This window comes from Coccinella septempunctata, chromosome X (assembly GCF_907165205.1).
Source record: "Coccinella septempunctata chromosome X, icCocSept1.1, whole genome shotgun sequence".
NCBI classification, from domain to species: Eukaryota; Metazoa; Arthropoda; class Insecta; order Coleoptera; family Coccinellidae; genus Coccinella; species Coccinella septempunctata.
Genome location: NC_058198.1, coordinates 6223924 through 6247257, shown reverse-complemented (window position 1 = coordinate 6247257; position 23334 = coordinate 6223924). Strand labels below are relative to the sequence as shown.

Here is a 23334-nt window from a genome sequence, read left to right as displayed (position 1 = left end):
TTTCTATCATGAAGGACTGGATAATGGACAAATTCGTATATTTTTCTGCTAACCATCTTGGGGATCTTGAGTCAACAAACAGTGAATTCATTTTGGGAATAATTGAAACAAGAGATCGATAAAGAAAATATTTTATTTTACTTACAATTTTTTCTCATATAATACAGATAAATAATAGTTTAACATTTTAGTTTTCAATAGGACATAATCTAAAATAAAAGTTCTATTTATTGATTCTCGATATGTCATAAGCTCGATTGAAAAAAAAAAGAAAAAACTAATTCGATAAGGAAAATATTTTATTGGTTGTATAATATCATTTCATACAACAGAAATAAATAAAATAACAATATAGAGAAACAAATGAGCAGTCCAAGTGGGAAGATACCAAAATGACAGATTCCGTTTCCTCCACTATCCCGCTCAATCACAGTTTAAAAACACCCAAACTTGACCGTTTGCACACAATAATATTTAAAAAAATTACCTATCGATAAATCGAGGAGATTACAATTAAGGACCGCCAATGTCGTGTTGATAACGGGAGGTTAGGTATTGTGCAGCTTCGGTCATCTGCTTGAGAGAGTTGGTGAGTCCTGCCAGATGCATCCTGAAATCTGACGTGACCAATTCAGTTCTATTCGCGTAGTTGACATCCTGGACTTCCTCGATTCCAGAATCGGTTTCGGTGCCTCCATCTGATTCGCTATCGCTGTTCAGCGAACTGCTGGAAGCTACACTAGCTGTAGATGGGCGTCTAACGTGTCCTTGCCGTTTGCCGGTGGATATGCTGGATTCACGGCCCCAAACCAGGTCTCCCTTCACGTCGTGGATCATGTTGTACACCTTGTACAGATCTGCGGACCTCAGCAGCTCCTTCACAGTGCGGCTGCTGCAGTCCTTGATGACGGGGTCGTTCTCGTCCCCAACCTTCAGGTCCATGAGCCTGCAGGGCACCAGGATGGTCTCGTCCATCGTGTTCACGCTCTTTACGAACTTATCCATCACGTGCAATATGCTGTGGTTGGAAAATTCCGTCTCATCGTACCGGACGATTCTTCTCAAGCTATTCCTGCAAGAAGAAAAAAATCTGTTAGAATTTTGCTCGTTCTGTACGAATTTTACACAAAGCTCCATTCAGCATCGAAATTGACATTAAAACAAGTGATCATTGCATATCCCAAGACTCCAGAATAAGGCAAATAAACTGTATTATACTGTCATACTAGAATTCAACTCCAAGGTTGATTTGTTATGAGAATTTTTTAAATCTGTTGGTTTTTTCTCGAACAATTTGATTCTGGGAATGAATTACCTTTTTATTTATCAGCAAAATGAAATTAACTCTTGGAATAAGGCTGAAGGAGGACAGATTTAGTCTTCAATAAACGAAAATAACGAAACTGCCCTTAATATTTCAATCTAGTGCCAGCAAATGATCGAATTGAGTCCCACTAAGGGTTGAAACTGAATTCATGACTTTGTATTGAAACCAAATTGTGGGATATTGAAAAAAAAAATCGATTTGGCGGTTATTTTCCACTAGCCAAGATGTGGGAGTTTAGTAAACAATTAATTTTTTCCAAGACGTTTCAATTTAAAAAACAAACGATGAGAATCAAGCAAAAACTATCGGAGAATCGAATTGTCCACCGAAAAAAAATTGTTAAATATAAAAATTCATAATAGCCGAAAAACAAAATAATTGATATGTGTATTTCAAGTCTCCCACGTTCGCAAAAAACGATTCTTGCATATACATAACAATGAGATGTTATCGACCTGAATGTCCGCGGAAAAAAATCGATTCTGCTGTTATTGTTGTTGTTATGGTCCGAGGAAAAAAATAATATTAATTAATTGGAGGCCGTGGGCCAACGGTACCATCATCATCATGTCCGAGCGAATGGAAAAACCCCCAAAACATTCCGTGGGTTTTTTACGTCAACGAACCAGTTCTTCGGGACGCTAGACAGGTAACGAAGAAAACAACGAACCTACAGGCCCCACCGGTCAACTCCGAACCCTTTCACATTCCTTCCGACCTCAAAAAATTTTCCGGCCAAATTTTCCCCTCCTCAATCAATTCCAAGAAGTATGACGAACACAGCGAATCAAGGCTGTACACAAGACGAATTATATAATCTGGAAAATTTTCTGATCGTGAATTAAACGGAGGTTTTAGTACCTTATTTGAATACGAACACAAACTGCGTTGTACGGAACTTAACCGCTTCGAATGTCCGTGAAGATGGACGAAAAAAAATTACCGGCTTCTAGAACAAAACCATGAGACCGTAAAATCGAAATTGGGGTCATCGATCTTTCGACGGGTAAAACCAGCGATTCAACCCCTATACCTTCGTGTTCTAACTTCATCATTAGCTTTGAGTCAAGCCCCGATGTCGAAACGTGAAGGAAGCCATGAGCCATGGAAAAATCCATGAATTTTTTAAGCAACAAGAGTATTTTCTACTTTCGATTGAAACCAACACGCAGTTGATCCACCCTAAACATATTTGATGGAGTTATTTCGATTCACAAGCATTCTTTGCTGGTCGCAATCGATTTTCTCAAAATATCCAAAGGCAATATAATATTTAACACTATTTCAATAGTTTTTATGAGAAAATTGAAGCATAACACGAGTTTCTCATTGTCCCCACCCAAAAGCAATAAAGCAAACACGAGTTTTGTCCATTTCCAGCATATCAAAACTCTTTCACTAAAATTACTCCCATTACATCTACAACGAATTCGATAACGTAATTATTACCAATTAGAGATTGAAAAAGTGTGGTGAATTTAATTAATCTAATCAAATCATAATGAAAATCTTCATGTCAATTTATTGAGATAATTAATATTTCTAGTTGTCAATTAAACCAAACTGTTGACGATGATAGAGAGGAGAAATGAATCTTCTATGAACTTTCTAATTTGCATGTTTACGTATCAAAAATATGGCAAGAATTTCGGGAACGAGCTTCAAGTGTAAATAATTATTTCTGAAAAAAACTTAATTGATTTGAAATTGATCTGACATGATGTACATTACGAATGGTAATTGAAATAAATGATTGATAACCTAGAAGGTCGAATTTTACTACAGAAATATGAGAGAGGTCAGAAGATTTCGATCGGTTTCATTTCCTAAACGCTCGAATTTTCGAAAAATGTACTTTAGATTCATGCCCTCTGTAGTATGAAGTATCAACATGATAAATTAAACTTTCAAAATTCATGTGGAATAAAACAGTAAGAGAAGTACCAGTTATCTTCGAGTTAGGAATGATTTATTTTTACTGATAAATTTTAATTTTGAAACAACCACTTTTCAAATAGCTTGCTGTGGAACTAATTTCAAATTTATAAAATGGGGAAAAATATTTTGAAGGGTTACAATATTTTGAATAGGATTAACTTTTTTTATTTGAAAAAATTACGCTGAATGTTGAGCCACATAAACGAAATTAAAAAAAAGTGAATCCAATTATTTAAATTTTCCTCCGAATTATCATTATCATTTAACAACGTAGAAAAATATTTGACAAATATTTCTCAGTTTCAACAATAACAAAATAATTCCCAAGTGAAATGAAGTATCAGTAAAGAATTTCGATTTTGTTTATACCGAATAAGAAATCTAGAACACCGCAATAACGAATGACATAATATAAAGAGTTTTAACCTACATTTCATATTTACTATCGCGTAAAATAAAAAATGATGCAGATCACAGTACCAAAACATAAAAATTCACCAACTGCTAAATACAACCTGATTTTGGCGTACGAAAAATAAAATAAGGATGAGTAACATGAACACGTAAAGGTTATTTACAAACTCCTAGATGGAATTCGTTCTTGTTGCTCAATTTTTGTTTATACGTAGAATAATTCGAATGTTAAATTTCGTAACTAGCGCGGTTTTGAAGAACCCAGGACAGCATATTAACAACGTTGTTGCTATCTCGTTTCTGGAATTGCCTTATGAAATAATCCATTAAATCACATCGATCACGAGCAGATCATTTCACTAAGTTTTTTTGTTATCACTTAACTCCACCAAACCGAAGAAAAAATAAAAACCGGAAAAATCGCATAACATTTGACATTTTGACACCTACCTCGGTGACTCCATTATTGAATGAATTTGAAAACCAAAAAAGACGATGTTCACCGCAGCAAACCGAAACACGAAATGACTGAAGTTCGCTCAGTGCGATAGCTTATATGGGAATGACTGAATAGATAAAAATGTATAAATTAAAATATCATCTTTTTCGAGTGGAAATATCTACCTACACCTGGCTAATTATGTTACCTATGGACCTGGATTTGAGGAATACGCTGTTTAGGAGATAATAGACCAACTAACTTTCTGGCAATACGAAGATAGATCAGACGGAATTCCCAAATCTTTAGGTAAGCATAAAGTTTACAAAACAGAGCTCAGATACAGATTCAACAATGGAAATATTTACCAATTTTTTGGTCTAGACTGAAACTAGGGATTTTGTGTAATTTAAGAATCACACAATTCCCTATGTTACCTATCTTAGATAATAATATACCACATTCTTTCATTCAATACTATAACATTCTGAAAAATGAATTACAAGGATGAAAATTGAATATTTTCAACTATATACTATTGAATAACTGATAGTGATTTTCAACCCCAATTTTGTTGTTTTGTAGGAGAGAAACAAATCATTTTGTCTTCAAGAAATCTCCCCTAGTCTAATGGGGTGTACAACCTACAGTGCTTTGAAAATGGTTAGTTTTTTCAGTGCTAGATTGTGAATATTTAGAAATGATTGAGCAAAACTGCCTGGAATATACTTGATGTGAAATATATGTTTGAGAACGTTTCGAACTTTGCAGTTTTCCATTTTGATGCAATGCACATTTTTATATTAATTTCGATCTTTGAACAACAAAGGAAACAATGGAAAATGATGAATCTTTCTGTTGACATTGACCGTATGATTTTATGATGACATAGGTTTACATTCAGTACCAATCTGTGATGAAATATATGTTGCCTTTAAGAAAGATACACAGTCTCCGGAAACATTTTGTTAACTAAGAGCCATCCTCAAATTTGTAATAAATAAAGGAAAAAAGCTACGTGATAATCGATCATAATAATTTTCTACAAGGGGATATTTCAATCCCATAATACTCATGTGAATAAAAATTATTTTTCGGCATTGATAACGTTCAGAAATTTTTTTTACGTGGGACACTGTGATCATTGCAGGCAATAGGTTAATTTTCTGTTATCAACAGTGATTTCTAATTAAATGAGGTTCCTTGAAACACTATGGAATGTAACAGTGGTATATTCGTTCACAATGGAACAATATATAATATTTAGTTTATTCTTGTCGATAACATTATGAGGAATTGAATTTTTTCTTTGGTATATTAAATAGAAAAAAATCATAATCCCCCTCCTCCTACAATATGAGCAGACAATGTAAAAAACCTCGCTTTTGGGTTAGAAGTTTTACATTGTTTGTCAGAAGCAATTTTCCGAATCTTCGTGAATGATTGAAGAACTCAATTATGTAAGCTTAGATCAGATTCCTTCATCAGGCAAGAAATTAAAAATGATAGGAATTATTCTCATGAATTGTGTTTCTTATTCAGACATTTTTGGAAGAACTATGACAATCCTTCATATTGCTTCGATATTATTTGTAATGCAACAAAAACTGCTTTTGGTGCTTGCAGGAAGAAGCTATGCAAACAACAATTTTCTTCTTCCTTGTACTTCAGATGCTGGAATATACTTTGTTTTGTGTATAGTTTGGGGCTTCTTGGGAAGAATTTAGGAGTTCTGACATGAATGATTTCTAAACAAATTTTCATCAGTTTTTCGAAAAGTGGAAAAATTCCACTTGAAACAAATTTTTTTAATGCTCGTTTCCAATGGTTTATTCATTATCTTCACGTGTAATCGCTTCGATACCATATCGAATTATGCTAATTCCCAAATATTACAGATTCGGACTATTCAGAACCGACGACAATCTGCAGAATAATTCCATTAGATTGGAATTCAATTAAAATCGATCGACTTCTTTACGCAATTGTAAAATGATAGTCAGTTATGCCATTGTTCTCGTGTATAATTAGATTCGAGGTTAATTCAGGTAAATATTTGACCTGTAATTGTCCAAGGAAACGGTTTCCGGTCATATTCGTTATTCAATAATTGGAATTATTCAAAATGGTATCAAGATGTCCATATATTAATAGTTAAATCTTTTTTTCTGTGGAATTTCGAGGTATCTTTTCAATATATTGACACTGAATCGAAGCGTTCACTTGACAGTATTCAATATGAATTCACTGTTAATTAAGATACAAAATCGAATTTTTTATGTAGGAGATCGATTTTAGTTCATTATTTTCAGAGAAGGTTAAGAAAAAATTAGTCAGTCGACTACACAGGCTCAACTCTCATTTTCTTACAATGCTCCTAGCTTTTAGCTCCAATCTTCTGATTCTGAGGGTTGAAAATTGAAGAATCCTATTCATTGATCCAAATATACTGAAAACTCGACGTTTACAGCAAAGAAAACCAGCGAGACAAACGAAAATTTAGAAATTTGGGTTAAAATTGAATCATCCCCTATTGGGTGTCTTCCAAACATCAATACCAACAATCTAAAATGTTTAATTTTCATACGGAAGTGAATGTGAAGAGTATATAGCAAATATTAACTGATGAATGATGACTGTGTGGAATTTGCAACGTTTTCTTGGAGGTTCCAAGAAAAACAAGCAGATCTCTTTGGACTTCTTCGAATCCAAAACCTGCCTCAGGTCGTCCCCGACTTTTTGGACTTTGCTCCACCATCAGCGAACGTTGATAACTGCGATTTTGAGGATTGCCTCGATATCTTGATCACGGGCTGGTGATGGACTTTGAACCCGAACACTGCAGACGGATTAAATGATGAAAGCTATTATTCCCCTTTCTCATCACAGGTGCTACACCTGAACAATTCGCTTTTACCTCTCATTCTTGACCGTGAAACTTTTGAACAGCGTTAAGAAACTATCATCTATGTACAGCAGCTTGTCACCATAAATAATTGTGAGAACAATTGATCGAGAGCAGTCGTTCAATTATTTGGGTCCATTAATGAGCTCGTTTTAGAGAATAGAATCTCTATCACTGCACCTCAGATCGAGACTGCTTTGAGAAGTCACTGATTTGTGGCTTATAACTTTTTATATTCATTGATATCAAAAAAATCATAAAAATGAATATGAGGCGAGAAAAAGCTGCGAAGGGTCATCAATTTTCACCCGAGACCTGAGATTCGAACTTGTCAACTAAAAACCAATCACCCCTTTGTTGTCAGATCGATGGACTGCCTCAGTGACCAAGAACCCAGGAAACAGATCTTGTTATTCTTGCCAAATTCATTGATTCCTCTTCTCTTATCACCCGTACCTTCTCTGGTTATTCTTAGGATAGCTTCAAGGGATATCATCTATCATCATCATAAGACTTCTGGCATGCCAAACTATTACCCCATATGGGGGATCATAGGTCTCACAATCATGACGTATATCCATAGCAGTATTTTTGGGTTACATCCCCAAGTTTTCCATCCAGATTTCTTCAGGTCATTAAGGCCTTCATTCTCAATATGCTTATTCAACAGAAGCTTACTCGTTCGGGTAGTACTCGCGAAAAAAAATTGTTTCTAGTTACTCCCAATTATTTTCGTGTAAACGCGTCAATGGACTTTATTTACTTCGTGAACATAAAATTCACTTTGGAGAACATTAAACCGTAGGATAAATAACCAATTGCGTAGACATCCTAGGACATTCCATGTATGTACTTTTTTAAACGATGTATTAATTTGTGCTGTCAACAAAGTAGGCACTCTATTTAGAATATCTGGAATCGGCAATTAATTGGTGTTGCACTTCATGTGAGTGCAATTAATTAATGTTTTTTATTCCGATTTTATGCTATGATATGGTGATTTTCAAGTGTCGATGTAGTGAAAACACTTCTGCTCATCAGGTGTTTTGATTATATGCACAAAGCTTAATTATTTCCGAATTCTTCGAAATATTCCAAATGTTTATTTTCAAATTAAAACTGAAAAAAACTTTTATGAATTCCAGGAGTGCTCTGACAATAATAAAACAGAATTTATTCGATATTTCTCTACGTAAGGTCACCTCTAGGTTCGACAGATATAGAGTTAGCTATCTCTATAATCTTTGATATCTGAAGATCTTGAGGGAGATGCTCAATTTAGTGCTTTCCGCTTAATTTTTTCTATATTTGAAAGAAATATGTAAGGGGTGACTTGATCAGCATTTATACCGGACTTTTCACGTGTATAATTTGCATTTTATTCAGCATTACAAGATGAAGTTAATCAATCTCATAATCATATTCGAATTCCTCCACAATAACAAAGTATTATTCGCGAAAAAGCTCAGAAATATTAAATGCACCAGACTCGTTCTACAAATCTTCTGGTCCTAATCAAATATGAATTCTACGCGGAAATTCTGGCCATTAAATTGGTTATCAAGTGAGCTAACTCGTAAAATTAACATAACTGCACCATAAAAAATGGAATTATTTATCTGACAATCAATAATTCAGTACCAATATCGGGCAGAAGTCATGCAAGGTACACCTGTCAGAACAGAAAAATATTATCCAGTAATCTAATCACGAAATTCTCTCATGGCGTATATGAAAAGACTTAACGTCTGACCTGAATAGGAAGGCGACCTTTGGATTGGTGTCCACTACGCGTTATGTCTGTATTTTTTTTTCAAGATGTTGATTTATTGTAATAAATCAACACGATGGAGGATGGATCGAATCAGAAATGGATAATCGCGATCGTGATGACATCAAAACATAAGTGGATCGGATGCTTCGATAAGCGACAAGATTCCCTAACAATAAGTACAAAGTACCCAATTTTTCCTCCATTTGTGGAGATAGAAACAGGCGAGCTTTTTATCTTGCGTATTTTCCATAATTTGGCAACGGTAAAATTCCCATTATTTTCCAGGAGTAGGTACATTAGCCGCTAGATTAGGCTCTGAAGAATGGTAACGATAAATTTTCCTGTTCATCAAAAATGAATTCAGGAGGCTAATGGACCATTGGCTTCCAAATTCACACGTAAACAGTTGAATTCACTAGACCAGAAGAGTCGATCGAAAATGAAAAAATTTTGTTTGGTGACAATCGGACTTGAAAAGGTAGGAGTTTCACAGCTGATAATTCATTGAGATTTTATTTCAAACATTTGGCGAACCACCAAACAATATTTTCGCACTTTAATGAGGAATAACTTCTACTTCATTCAGAAAAAATTGTTCGTAGATGGAAACTCCGGTGTTAACCACAGCAAAATCGCTTTGTAGAGTTTTTTCAACACGAAATATTGTAAAAAATCAATACTTTTTTAGATTCTAACAAATATTTAGAAGGTGTTTGCAACAATCGATTCAAAGTCAATATAACAGTAGTAGATTGGTAACTGAAATAGCCTTGGAATGAATGCAGCCATATCGGTGCATTCTCCACTGAGGAAATACGAAGAAAACTCTGAGAATAGAGCATTTTGCAGAAATTCATAACCTTTATAAATTTCAGACAGAACTAATAATCATATGGGAAATGATCGATACATAAATAATATAACAATGTGCAAGACTGTTTCTGCCTGTTGTGTTTCAGTTTCAAAATGAACATATCTGTTTTTTCAGAAGCCCTGCGTATATAATTCAAATAGACAAGGTCTGCCAGATACCAAAGTTCTACACATTGAATAGAAACCATCCTACGCACAGTTGTTATTGTCTATCATTTCTGTCATATTATTGAAATTACGAATTTTTCGTGAATGGTGTATTTTTGAAGATTTTTCTGGATTTTATCATTGAGAAATGCACCGATCTATGAAACAATTCATCAATTATTTTCAATATATTCGGTAAAAAACAAAAAATCGGTCATTTCTGACAATATTTCTTGTTGAGGAAGGCAATAAGTACAATTTTCCCTGCAGTGCAAAATATACACACCGCTTTGTTTGGAACACATCTTATCTTCCTATTTTCATTCACCACTGGCCCAGAATATTGATACCGAATTGCAAATACTACAAGTGTTAATCATGTTTCGTACGTATTATTCAAGTTCAATCTAACTATGTCATCTCTTACGTAACTGCACATGGAAATCAATCGAACCTTATGTTACCAATGGTCAAACTATACTCCAAATTTGGCTCCAGGATTTCATCATACCCAACTAATTTTTTTTTCGTTTAAAGGAAAATGCGGCATTAGTTTATGTTAGCGATGAATAATTGAAGTAAGGGTTGAATAAACATAAATAACCTTAACGATAACGACAATCTTCCGTCTGATAAAAATAAATCTCTTATGTATCTTTCGAGAGCTTTTAAAGTCCTTCCTTTTTAACAACACCACTATTCAAGTTCTTTTATTGAACATAATTGGTTTCAACACATTCAGTATCAGGTATTATTATAATCCTCTTATTGAAATTGCTTCAACGTGTCACCGCACTTGGTAAATCTCATAGACTAATAATAAAAAAATATTTGTTGATGATCTTCTCAAAATATAAAATTCTGTTTCAGACATACTGATATGCTATTAGCATTGATAGAATTAAAAGGGTGTCTTCATGAGAAAAGTAGCACCTCGAAAAGTATTTGAGATTGGTTTACGGAACTCGATAACGTTGCAACTGTGATATTTCCTTGATGAATCGAAAGGTCAAGCACCAAAGAAAAAGTCTTAAAATCCTTAAACATATTAGGTTGTAACGCAGGTCCATGTTTATTTTTTACGACACAAAGCGACTAACTGAAGGTAATTCTTGAATTTGCGAGTTCTGAACAGTGAGATGAAAACTGTGAATTCAGGGGTTCGTCCTTATCGAAGAATTGAAGATTGAATCAAGGATTTTTAACACCATATATCTCTCGAAGTTACCCCACAAATATAATGAAACTTGTGCGTTAAATTAAATTATAGCAATGACTACAGACTTCTGATTTGAGATTTTTTCATGACTCCCTTCTCAATTGTCGTCTAGCAATTTTTTTTCACCAAATTTCCTCGTGATAAATCGTATGATTTCCGAAAAAAACATGGATCCCCCATGGGGATCCATGAAATCCATGAAATCTATTTGTTTCAAAACATAAAGAACGAAAATAACAGTAGGGAGTTTTTTTCGTTTTTGATTCTACCTGTGGAAATAATGAACCCAAAGCAAACTATTGTGTGTAAGAATCGTTAAAAATGAATTTGTGAAAAGAGAACCTGATAGTTGGGAGAACATTGGACGGCCTCCATAAATGCGAAATACTTAACATTTGCCTTTACTAGCAACAACTTATTAATTGAGTTGTTAAAACGTTTCACTTTATCAAGTAGTGCAAATTTGGGTAATACCGATGCAAATAGACAGTTTAAACGATAGACCCCTGATAAAGAATTGTATTGTCGATCTGAAAAAATGATTGGGCTAATGGTTCGTACTCGGAATATACAATTATAATAGAACATTAGGAGTATTACTCAATCGGTTACCATATACAGGCGATTCCATTGTTTTTGTTCATAGCGAGTAGAATTACACTTTTTTTTCATTTTCGGAATGATTTATTACAATCCCGATTTCATTAGTTCATTTTCCGCAACAGATAGCATGGAAACATACATATGATTTGTAATTAATTCTCATTGTGTGGATTTTTCGATTCATATTTATCACCTATAGTAATTAACAAGCTGATGAAGAAATCGTCATACTTAAATAATATATTTAGGCGAAGAATTTTGTTTAAAATAATTAATCTCTCAGGGTGTCAACATAAAACAGTATCTCCATTTTGGTATAAAATTTCCAGTAAAGAATATATTAGATATGAATTTTCACGATGTCACACAATAAATGATTTTTGGTTCACTATTTCAATATTGAATAATATACATGGATATCCATAATTTATAATTATTTTTCATTTTGAGGATTCTTAGATACCTACATATATAAGTACAGTAGCAGTAGTAGTATCTGCTGTCTATTGCTGAGCAATTGGTCACCCATCAAAGGTCCTTCAGTTCTAAATTATTTTCGTTGAGGAAGCGATTGAACGTGAAGAACCAATAATTATTTTAAATTAGCAACGATTCTTTCGCTTGAAGATCTGAATTCGAAGCATTTTCCACATCAGAAAACTACCGCACAAACAAAGTTTACAAATATCTACTTATAGGGTGTTCAAGGTAGTTTGTGACGTAACTGTTTGCTGGAATTTACTACGATTAGTAACAGTACCTTCCAAAATTATGGCCGGCAATAACGATACCTTTGTCAATTTCGAGTATATTCCGTTTATTGGCAATATAATTAGGTCTCGTAAAAACATTCAGGGTTTGTTTGTACACACTTAAAAGATACATCAATGTTCTATTAAGAACTAATATTTCAAAAATGTCGACAGAATGTTGTTCGAAATTTAATGAGCTAACAATGTTTTGTTGTTTTCTTATTTTACATCAGAAAAAAAGGGTAGATTTTCTTATAGCAATGAGAAAATCGTACGAAATTGTCCCATTTGCAAAATTTCATCGCGAAGAAAAATGCTCCAAAGAAAGATAATTTCAAGCGATTTATGAAATATCCATGACGAAAAAGTTTGTGAAAATCTAAAGAGGGGTTATGATATTTTTTGCGTATAAAAATTGGTAAGATCATAAACGACTTTTTTGTTTTGTATCCGGGATTTTTCCGCAAATAAAAAATGGACCAGCCTTATACTTCGTAACAGTACAACAAACTCTTGAAGACAAGTTAGTGATGTCCTGGACAAATATTTGACCTTCATAATCACTATCATCCATTCGATCTACGCGTGATCTGGTAAATACCTGAAAAACAACCGGCTGATTTGAAGTCTACTCAATCTGATGACTGATTAGATCTTCCCAATTAATCAGAACCTATCCTATGTAGAATAAAATTGACTTATAACTTATAACACACGTGCCGACCTTTGAAACGATCACGATCATCAAAAATGATGAAGGGTTCATTTCAATATTTTTATATTTGGACAAGGCAGGGTCATTAACACCAGGGCGAACACGACAAAATCGAGATAACAAAAACCGAGCGAATTTTAGTGTTTATATCAAGTCATATTATGCCTCAGAGTTTAGAACCTAGGGGCAACGAGCTGTAGGATCACAAAGTTTATTACTGGGGCAATAGACATTCGAAGTTCGAAATAATATGATTTTCTCAACTTTCAACCCTTAAAATTGGTCAAGTGGATACATTTTTATACCAAATGATCTCAATTTATCTTGGCACTTAGTTGCGACATCCTGTCTGAAATATAGGGGAATAAAATTTAAATTACCCAGTGGTAGTTTTCAAAATGACAAAATTTCGAAAATTCGAATGAGTGTTATGACAAATTACGTCTAATTGTTGAAATCAACAGATTGTTTTCAGGAACTTAAAGAGATTTATCCACCAATAGGGATGAAACGAAAAAATAAATAACCTGTTTGAGGAACTTTTCGAAATTTTTTGAAATACGTACAGTTATCAGTTTTATTAGACTTGAAGCATGGGGCGGTTTCAATAGAACCCAATGGTCAAATTTCGTTGGGTTCATCAACCCCATCAGACGGCAAGTGTTGAAGAAGATAACGAGGTTTTGATGGGTAGATAATGCACACGCAAAATTGAAAAAAAGAAACGAGGAACGGGCAGAAATCAAAATGCATCAATTCCCGACAAGTTCGAAGCCGTTCACCTCGTTGGTAGTTGTTGTTTTGGTACACCGTCCATTGAAATATTTGCTCAAGGAAATGTTTTCATTGGTAAGGCAGCCTGGTAGAAATTACACGGCAGACAAACAAACTGTAGAAGAAAAAATACCACGTATGGCCTCGAACTTTGCTTCGCACACGTTTAAATTTATTAATTATTTAATTATTGAACTAATATGTACTTTTCGAACTATGCTTTCGCTATAATCAACAAACTATCCCCACAAACTGAAATAAAATATTGATTTCAATATACCTTTGTATCTGACCTCTAATTTCCATCGATTATCCTAAAAATACACATACACAAAAATCAATGAATGAAAATAGCTATCCCAAACATTTTGGGAGGAAAGTGATTTATCAATCCGAATTTATTTGGACATGATCTCATATATTCAATATTACTCATACACCATGATACGAATGTCATGATTTAATGCGAATTGAACAGCGTTGAACTCGCCTTTTATACTCCTTTCATCTGATTGCAAAATAAAAGTTTCATCCATCCTCCAAAGGAATTCCTCAATATTAAAAGACATAAATTTTCAGATTCGCGATTGTAAAAAAGGGTTAATAATTGTTAAGTGGGGGTGGGGTCCCATACGAAACCAGCGTTTGAAAGAACACTAATTAACACCTACAAAGGGTAGAATTCTCTGGAAAACGATCAAATTATTCGCATTCTTCAACAATCAGCTGATGAAATGTGAACTCATTAAGTGAAACGTTTTCAAAATGTGCCAACTCTAATTATTCTAGTTGGGAATAATCGAAAGACTATCACTCTAATTGAAGAAAGCAACAAACTACTCGAATTGTAGGTCATAATAGAAATTTTGGATCAGGTACAAAAACTGAATTGCATAAGACAAAAATTTCAATGAAACTTCTCTTCAATAGATAAGGTGACCGAATAATCTGAAAAAGGACCCCAGTTTCCCCAACGTTATTCGGGGTTCTGCAAGGTTAGGGTTGTATTCGAAGAAGTAGCTCAAGGGAAACTCGTGGAAATCCACCTACTAACCTGCTATTTTCCAGACTGACAGTGATATTCTCTGAGTAATTCATCTTGGTGCTGGACACAATTGGAAAATTCTTCTGAAAAATCGCGTTGTTTTTGTATGAAAACGATAACACTTCTTGCGGGTTTGTTTTCAAAGACGTCGATATCGATGATATACAGATTGCGAACGACAAGCTACCTGGTAGACTCCCAAAACACTTCTCCCTGACGTTCTGATTTGTGGTACGTATGTCAACTCTGCATCGTAAGAGTGGGGCTCAGGAGTATCATTGACGACTGCAAATTTTTCATTCATTAATCGTACGATTCCGCGTGTTCAGCAATTGATGATTACAATTCCCCTTTATGATTGAAAAAAAATTGCCAACTATACCTTGAGATTCACAACAGAAAAAAAGTTCAATTTGACTGTATCAAAAGTATGAGGGTTAACTCAGTTTTTCCTCAATTTCCTTCTACTTACGATAAGATGCAGATGAAGGGTGAATCACCTTCACCCCCCTAGTTCTTTATAAAAAAAATTTGAAAATGCAAAACACGCAATGTTTCAGTAAAATACTATTGCAATATTTTAACACTAATAGTGCTTAGACTATAAAATATTTGGACCTTCACATGAGATGTTGCAAAAGGACATATATAGGAGGTCATTTATTGCCTTTCGTCCTTCGGTGAATGGACTTCCAATTTCTGCACTTTTCCGAAATATTTTAATCTTTTACAGGAGGTTCCTACTTCCTAAATACCACAAAATAATTCCAGGTCCTTTACCATTGACTATTAAAAGTTTAATACTCAACGCCTTTACCCTTATTTTGATCGAATCTTGTAGCTGGGACTGGGAAATGTAGAGGTAAGATGAAAGTTGAAGAATGAAATGGAAAAAATTCAGCTTTGCAGAAAAAGGCTACAAAACCTGTGATACATGCCAATAATAGATCATTTTTTAACACAAAATGTGGGAGATCAAGATTTAAAACTTGAAAAAACAAACACAAGGAGTATCGATTACAGAACGCCTTGTTTAGGGGGATATACCATTTGAAATTGTAGTATATTATATTCTAGAATTTAAATATTCAGCAATCAAATCAGGTACAGCCATAACTATGCAAATTATGGCAGATTTAATGTGATTTTTAGGCAAAAAATATTGAATCAAGCATGCTGCGAATCCCAAAAATGTAAAATGGGAAGTCCGAAGGTTGTAAGTTTGGCTTGTGGCACTCCAGAGCCCCAACCAGTCAGACCATAATCTCGCATTTCCATTGGCCAATTTCAAATTTCGATCTCAATATCTGGGTTGCGGAAATTGAATGAAGAAATTCAAGTTGTTTAATGGATTCAATTTGCAACTTTACAAGAAGTGACAATAACATATCAATAGATTCAATTCGAATCTAATGAAGTATCAATTCATGAAACACATCGGCCTCGATGAAATCCAGAAAAATCACATATCTTTCAAGTTTGCAGATTTGTCGTGTTCCTCATGACTATAAAAACCGTAAAAACTGAAATATTTCGATTAGAATTAACGTGAAACATAGGAATGAGGATGTAAAACTACCCAAACAGGAATTTTAGTGCCTCAAACAAGAAACAAATTTATTACGTATCTTAAGAGAAATTCAAAAAATTTTGTGTACCAAGGTTATTATATATGAACCTAAATGAATCGATAAAGGTTAATATTAATAAGTTTTACATTTTTCTGGAAGCGTAAGATCCACCTGGATAATTTGATTAAAATATAGTCATTATTTTATATTTTTGATAATTGTACTCTGCTCTATTTCCTATAACGAAAGCATATTCGAATATTTCAAATGAAGTTGTTTGTGTTTTAAGCAAAAGATTTTCCTAAAACATAATCAAAGAAGTAATCTAAATGAAAGTATCATTTGCTAAAATACATTTTGTAAGGCCAATTTTACAGGATTACAGGGATAATATATACTTACACTAGGAGTATTAGGACACTTGGTATCAGCAGCGTACTATATACAAGGGGAGGAGAACAAAAATAATTTTGGTTTCATTCTTGGTGGTTCCTATTACTCCGTACTTTTGGGCAATGAGAGCCAATTTTACAATATTCTTTGATTTCAGTGTTGATAGGATACTCATGATTAGTTATACTATTATAAAAATAAAAAACATATTAAAGAGTAATTATTGTAAAAAGTTATAGAAGTTTTAGCTTTTAGCCTATATGGTGTCAATTCCTTCGTGCTACCCTACGCCACTGGTAGGTATGGTAAGTATACTAACAGTGACCATAATAATAATAATATTGAGTCCTTAAGACTGGGAATAGAGGCTTTGTTTAAAAATAATCTGATTTGCTCCTGACAAATTAACTCAAAAATTTACGAAGGAGCATATCGATTATTTAAATTTTTTAATTGATTTTGTTTCAGAGACTGGAAGTGAAATCCCTAAAGAGTTTCAGAAAAAAAAATTTTTGTGAGAAATGTTCGTTCTAGATAATAAGTCCTTTAAACTCATTGAGGTCAGTAAATTCTACTATCTATGGAGGGTAGTACTATCTATAGTACTATGTAGTACTATCTATAGTACTATCATTCATACCAAGAAGATACGTTGATTCATAGCGAGTATAGCGAGAGTATGCAACACTCATTACACATTAATTCACTTGTGAGGATAATATAGAAAAATATATTATTTGCTATAAGGGAAATGTTTCCAATTTCGATGATAAGTTATATATAAGTATAACGTATCTTATTTATTATTATCCATATATAGATAATTGTTGGGGATAAGATGAAGGAGAGGAGAAGATGAAACCATTGCTCTTGAAGAAAGTAATGAATGAAGATGTGACGTCATGTGTCACCTGTCCGTGACATGTGTCATTGCTTAGTTGTCAGAAAACTAAACAAAAGTACAAGATATCGTATAGTCATTTAATTGTAGTGGATTAGTTTTAAGACACAGAAAATAAGTTAATTAATTAACTTAATTGTTCCCAAATAATGCATCTTAACGCAGATATATCTAGTGCATTGCAGCTACTTGAAGACATTAAACATAAAGTAGACGATTTAGGAGATTCCAAGCTACAAGTGAATACATACCAAGACTTGAATCTTCTTATATCTGTTTTGGAAAATCCAGTTTTTCGGAGTATTGTGACAGTTCAGGATTCGATAAGTGAGTTGAATCAACAATTGGGCCAGCATCCATCTATCCTTCCAGTTGATTTCGAAATTCCTCCTTCTGGTGAGCTGATTCTAAATGTTCCACCAGCTGGTGATTATGACCATGATTACGCTGACGATTATCCAGCTTCTAGAGATTTTGATGAACAGAGAGTTCCTTCGGCACCCATTTCTCCTTGTTCACCCCAAGTACATACCTTCACTTCTGCAGAGACTAAGCTAGCTTTACTGAATGGGAAATCTTTAAATGGATCCCTATGTAATAAAGAGGTGAGTTTGTTACTTACTTTGTAGAAACCAATAATAATTTTACGGTAAATTATCTGTGCTGACAATGCTTTTTTCAATTCATTTATTTTCATTCTTATAGACACTGAGACATCTACAGAATCAAGGTTATAATTCTCCTGATGAGGATATCATACATAGATCTCCTTCCGTTGGTAGTGATGCATCCAAAACAGGATCAGACACCATCATCAGTAGCGAATGGTCAGAAGTTGAGAGTATAGACTTGATTAATGATGGAACTGGTCTTGGTTTTGGAATTGTTGGCGTGAAAAATATGGGGGTGGTTGTAAAAACTATTTTACCTGGTGGAGTAGCTGACAGAGATGGAAGACTACAGAGTGGAGACCATATACTGCAAGTGAGTAAACAGTATCTTAGGTTTTTACTGTCTCCATTGGAGTTATATTGAAGGAGTCTATGCTATGAAACATTTCAATTTAGAAAGAGATATTAAGTAACGTTTTTCCAGATTGGGGATGTGAATTTGCATGAGATGGGATCAGAACAAGTGGCTACAGTTCTGAGGCAATCAGGGACTCATGTCAGATTGGTTGTGGCACGACCAGTTGATATAACAGCACCTGATTATAAATATCTCAGTTCACAAGCACCATTAGTTCCAACAAGGTTACTGAGTGATGCTGCAGAGTTAGACAAGTACCTTGTTCAGCACAAATATGTTCCAATGTTTGTAAAAAGTATAGAACCAATAACAGATATGTCCATTTACCCCTTTGACCAGACTAAACCTAAGAGTTACATAGGATTAGCGAGAATGCCAGCTTCACCATCTTTGCCTTTATTGAACTTAGACCTATCAGTCAAGATGCCTGAAATGGAAAAATTTGTGGTAGAACTGAAGAAAGATGCAAATGGATTGGGTATCACAATTGCCGGTTATGTCTGTGAAAAAGAAGAATTATCTGGAATATTTGTCAAGAGTGTGAATAAAGGCAGTGCTGCAGATTTGAGTGGAAAAATTAAAGTCAATGACAGAATAGTGGAAGTGGATGGTCAGTCTTTGCAAGGTTATTCCAATTTACAAGCTGTGGAAGTTCTCCGGAATTGTGGAAGCGTCGTTAGATTGTGTTTGGAAAGGTACCTACATGGACCAAAATACGAGCAGCTCCAACAAGCTATTGCTGCAAGTGTAGGTGAAATAAAGCCTTCCGTGAGCCCCTCACCACCAGAAGTACCACGGTAATTGCATCCGGAGTATTGTCATATCCCTTAGTTAACTTTTCTAATTGTCGACCTTAACTCCTGTCTAACTTCACCTTCACTAACACCCAATGTATGTATATAAGGACCAAATTGTCTGGATTTCATCTCACAGGATTTTGGGATATTGTGCTACTAACAATTTGTGCAATTTATCGGTCACTGCCATTTCCATATGAAATTCTTGTTTTTATTCAGAATAACATAGCGGTGTTTCCAGATTATCTCATGAGAAAGTTTTTAAATGCATGTTATAATTTTTGGACATATCCAAATAACAACCTGTATTAACAAAATGGAGTGTAAGGCAAAATCAGAAAATCCTCAACATTGGTATTCATTTTAAAACTCCAATCATCCTAACCGTAGCACATATTCCTGAAATCCTTGTGCCTTTTTAACATATAGTTATGTAACTTGCAGATTACCTAGCAGTGAGGATTATTTTGGAAGGAGCTTAGATGGGCCTGTGGAATCAAAATTCAGCTCGTATCCTAGAAGCCTAGATAGCATCGAAAATCCACCTCAATTGACTGAGAAAGAAATCATAGCGAAATGGCAAAAAATTGTTGGTCCCGAAATCAAAATAGTTGTTGCCTACTTGAAGAAATTTGGTGAGAGAGGTGGACTTGGTATTAGTTTAGAAGGCACGGTAGATGTTGAAGATGGAAAAGAAGTGAGACCTCACCATTATATAAGATCGATATTGCCAGAAGGCCCGGTTGGAAAAAGCGGAACTTTGAGGTCTGGAGATGAGTTGTTGGAGGTCAACGGACATACACTTCTAGGCATGAATCACAATGAAGTAGTCAGCATTTTGAAGGTTTTACCCATCAATGTTTGTATGGTGTGTGGAAGGAGCCCCTCTTATATGTACGAACAACAGAGCAGTTCACATAATTCCTCACTTTCTGACAGGTCAGTTTTGTCGAGGAGTTTACATAACCTGGTTCTTGCGACGGACCGATTAGTCAAAGCAAAATCGGATGGGTCCTTGGCTAGTAGCATTTCAGCGCTGAACAATTCCGATTCGAATTTCAACAAGATGAAATCTCGTTCGTTGGAACCATTAACTGGCTTAGCTATGTGGAGTTCTGAACCTCAAGTTATCGAATTGATGAAAGGAGAAAGAGGATTAGGTTTTTCAATTTTAGACTATCAAGATCCTATAGATCCTAATAATACTGTCATTGTTATAAGAAGTTTGGTGCCTGGTGGTGTTGCTCAGCTTGATGGTAGATTAATACCTGGAGATAGATTGTTGTTTGTCAATGATACTGTTCTTAAGAATGCTTCTTTAGATCAAGCAGTGCAAGCACTGAAGGGTGCTCCTAAAGGAATTGTTAGAATAGGAGTAGCTAAACCATTGCCTTTACCTGATAGTCTATCTCATAGTTCAGTTTTAGAAGTAGATCAAAGATTCACATCTCAAAGTGTTCAAGGATGATTGTCATTATTAGGGGAATAATGCATTGGTCAGTGGAAGGCTTAAAGAAATATGCAGCTTTCATAGTGCTTGATACTTATTTTATTCCATTGAAGAATATTTTTACCTGGGTTCATTAATTATCAGTAGAAATAAGTGATACTGAAGTCATTTGTGATAAAATTTTATGAAGGATTTAGATTTCCACATCATTTAAAATTGAGTATTATGTATGTTCAGTATTAAACATGTTTAGGGGGGAGGGCATGACATTTTTTTGAACTCAAAATAGACATCACATTCACCAGCAAAGACAACTTTTTTACACTTTTACTTTTAAGATCTTGACAATACTCAACAACCAGGTACAACCACTGCACAAAGTTCTTGAAAATTTGCCATTCTAGCACTCTTGCATTTTTATAACAGTTCTCCAAGTCTTTATATTTCAAATCTATATACTATGTGCAGTCATTTTGTGTTCAAATACTAGTTCAATAATCACTACTTAAATGAAAGTATATCCAAATGTTATAAAGAGAATTTTTATATCTATGAATATGGTATAATATATTATACTTATCCAGAGAATTTGTTTTATTCAACATTTGTTCAACCCTTTTTTTATATCAAAAAATAAGTTCACTGAGTTAGTGATCCTTCTTCTATACTTAATCTTAATCTCCGTCCTCTGGAAGGGATTTCAAAATATACATTTTTTTAATGTAGGGGCCTTGAGCTCCTCAAGATCTGGCACTTGCTAACAATAAACATCTTTCTTCTTCAAAATATATATTTTTGATAAATTCTATAAATGCAAAAACACATTTAAAAAAAATAAAATCTCATAATCACTTCAATTTTTCAGTTAGTTCAGGCACTGCTTTGAATAGATCAGCAACTAATCCGTAATCGGCAACTTGGAAGATTGGAGCTTCGGGATCTTTGTTAATTGCAACTATAGTCTTGCTATCTTTCATTCCAGCTAAATGTTGAATTGCACCTGATATTCCTACAGCTATATATAGGTCCTGAAAGATAAAAGAATATTGAAGTTTCATTAAAATGAGGATAAAAATGATACATACAGGAGCAACGATTTTCCCTGTTTGACCCACTTGTAAATCATTTGGTACGAAACCAGCATCGACAGCTGCTCTAGATGCACCAACGGCTGCATTGAGTTTGTCAGCTAAATCATATAACAACTTGAAATTATCTCCAGATTTCAATCCCCTACCTGAAGGAAAAAAGAGGTGAATACAAATTGGTTTAGAAATTTCAATAATGTACCTCCGCTAACAACTACATTAGCACTAGCAAGATCCGGTCTGTCTGACTTGCTCAGTTCTTGGCTTATGAATTCAGTCAAGTCCGTTTTAAAGGAATCACCTGGTACTGTTTCTTGAGGGACTGATCCTCCTTCTAACTTATCAGCTTCAAAATTTGTACCACGTACTGTGATTACCTTGATAGGATCCTTAGCTGTGACAGTCTGAATTGCATTACCTATAACACATATGCATAATAGAGAATCAAAGGATCAAAATGTATCCCAGCAAATCACCTGCATATATGCTTCTAACAAAAGTATCCGGAGACTGTACACCTATTATATCAGATACAGGGGATACATCAAGTTTGGCTGCAACTCTGGGAAGTAGCGCTTTTCCAAATGCAGAAGCTCCAGATATGATATGGGTGAAACTAGATTTCTTTTGCAGGTCCACAATGAGAGGTGTTAAGCTCTCAGGGGTGAACCCTTTGAAAGCTTCACTTTCTGCTACTAAGATTTTTGATAAGCCAGAAGCTTTTGCTATTGCTTCTGTAGCCTGAAATATTAAAGGACTAATAGATTTAGAGCAAAATTGATTCATTAGTACTCACTGGCTTGCATTCGACACCTGCTACTAAAACAGTAATTTCACCACCCAATTTCTTCGCGGCTGTAATAGCATTTTGTGTAATTGGAGAAAGGCTTTTGTTATCATGTTCAGCTATTACCAGGGTACTTTGGAGTCTTCTAGCTTGGCTGGAAAACTAAAGAAAATCTTTAGCAAGTTAAATTAATATCAATTCATATCTTACCCCATGAATAACGTGTCTCGTCCTATTGCAAAGCATCTTTTTAGAGTATATTCTCAATTTAATTTCAGACTAGCTGTATCAATACACTACGAAGGATCAAAGTACATGAATTCCAACTCCACAAGTTCATAATTCAGTAGCGCTAATGACGAAAAATTGTCAAAGTTTCTGACGGTTTGACGT

At 34.5% G+C, this 23334-nt stretch overlaps 3 protein-coding genes across 5 annotated transcripts; 1 reads left to right on the top strand and 2 right to left on the bottom strand.

Annotated features, from left to right (window-relative positions):
• Window positions 1–115: 115 nt before the first annotated feature.
• LOC123321559 (mid1-interacting protein 1-B) lies at window positions 116–15144 on the bottom strand. 3 transcript variants are annotated; one of them, XM_044909221.1, is made up of 2 exons: window positions 14935–15144; window positions 116–1072 (listed from the first exon to the last, which is right to left on the bottom strand). In XM_044909221.1, the coding sequence occupies exons 1-2, from the start codon at window positions 14976–14978 to the stop codon at window positions 514–516; spliced, it is 603 nt and encodes a 200-aa protein (XP_044765156.1). In that variant the 5' UTR covers window positions 14979–15144; the 3' UTR covers window positions 116–513. The 3 variants fall into 3 exon arrangements, with proteins under 3 accessions (XP_044765156.1, XP_044765157.1, XP_044765158.1); XM_044909222.1 differs by lacking the exon at window positions 14935–15144 and adding an exon at window positions 4130–4273; XM_044909223.1 differs by lacking the exon at window positions 14935–15144 and adding an exon at window positions 3696–3720.
• Window positions 15145–17799: 2655 nt separating this feature from the next.
• Window positions 17800–21651, top strand: LOC123321574 (patj homolog). Its single transcript, XM_044909243.1, has 4 exons — window positions 17800–18395; window positions 18496–18774; window positions 18886–19616; window positions 20061–21651. Exons 1-4 carry the CDS (start codon window positions 17940–17942, stop codon window positions 21082–21084), a joined length of 2490 nt encoding a protein of 829 aa, XP_044765178.1. The 5' UTR covers window positions 17800–17939; the 3' UTR covers window positions 21085–21651.
• Window positions 21652–21838: 187 nt separating this feature from the next.
• LOC123321582 (electron transfer flavoprotein subunit alpha, mitochondrial) lies at window positions 21839–23327 on the bottom strand. Its single transcript, XM_044909252.1, has 6 exons — window positions 23152–23327; window positions 22951–23103; window positions 22631–22895; window positions 22357–22572; window positions 22152–22303; window positions 21839–22094 (listed from the first exon to the last, which is right to left on the bottom strand). Exons 1-6 carry the CDS (start codon window positions 23185–23187, stop codon window positions 21915–21917), a joined length of 1002 nt encoding a protein of 333 aa, XP_044765187.1. The 5' UTR covers window positions 23188–23327; the 3' UTR covers window positions 21839–21914.
• Between the last annotated feature and the right edge of the window lie 7 nt (window positions 23328–23334).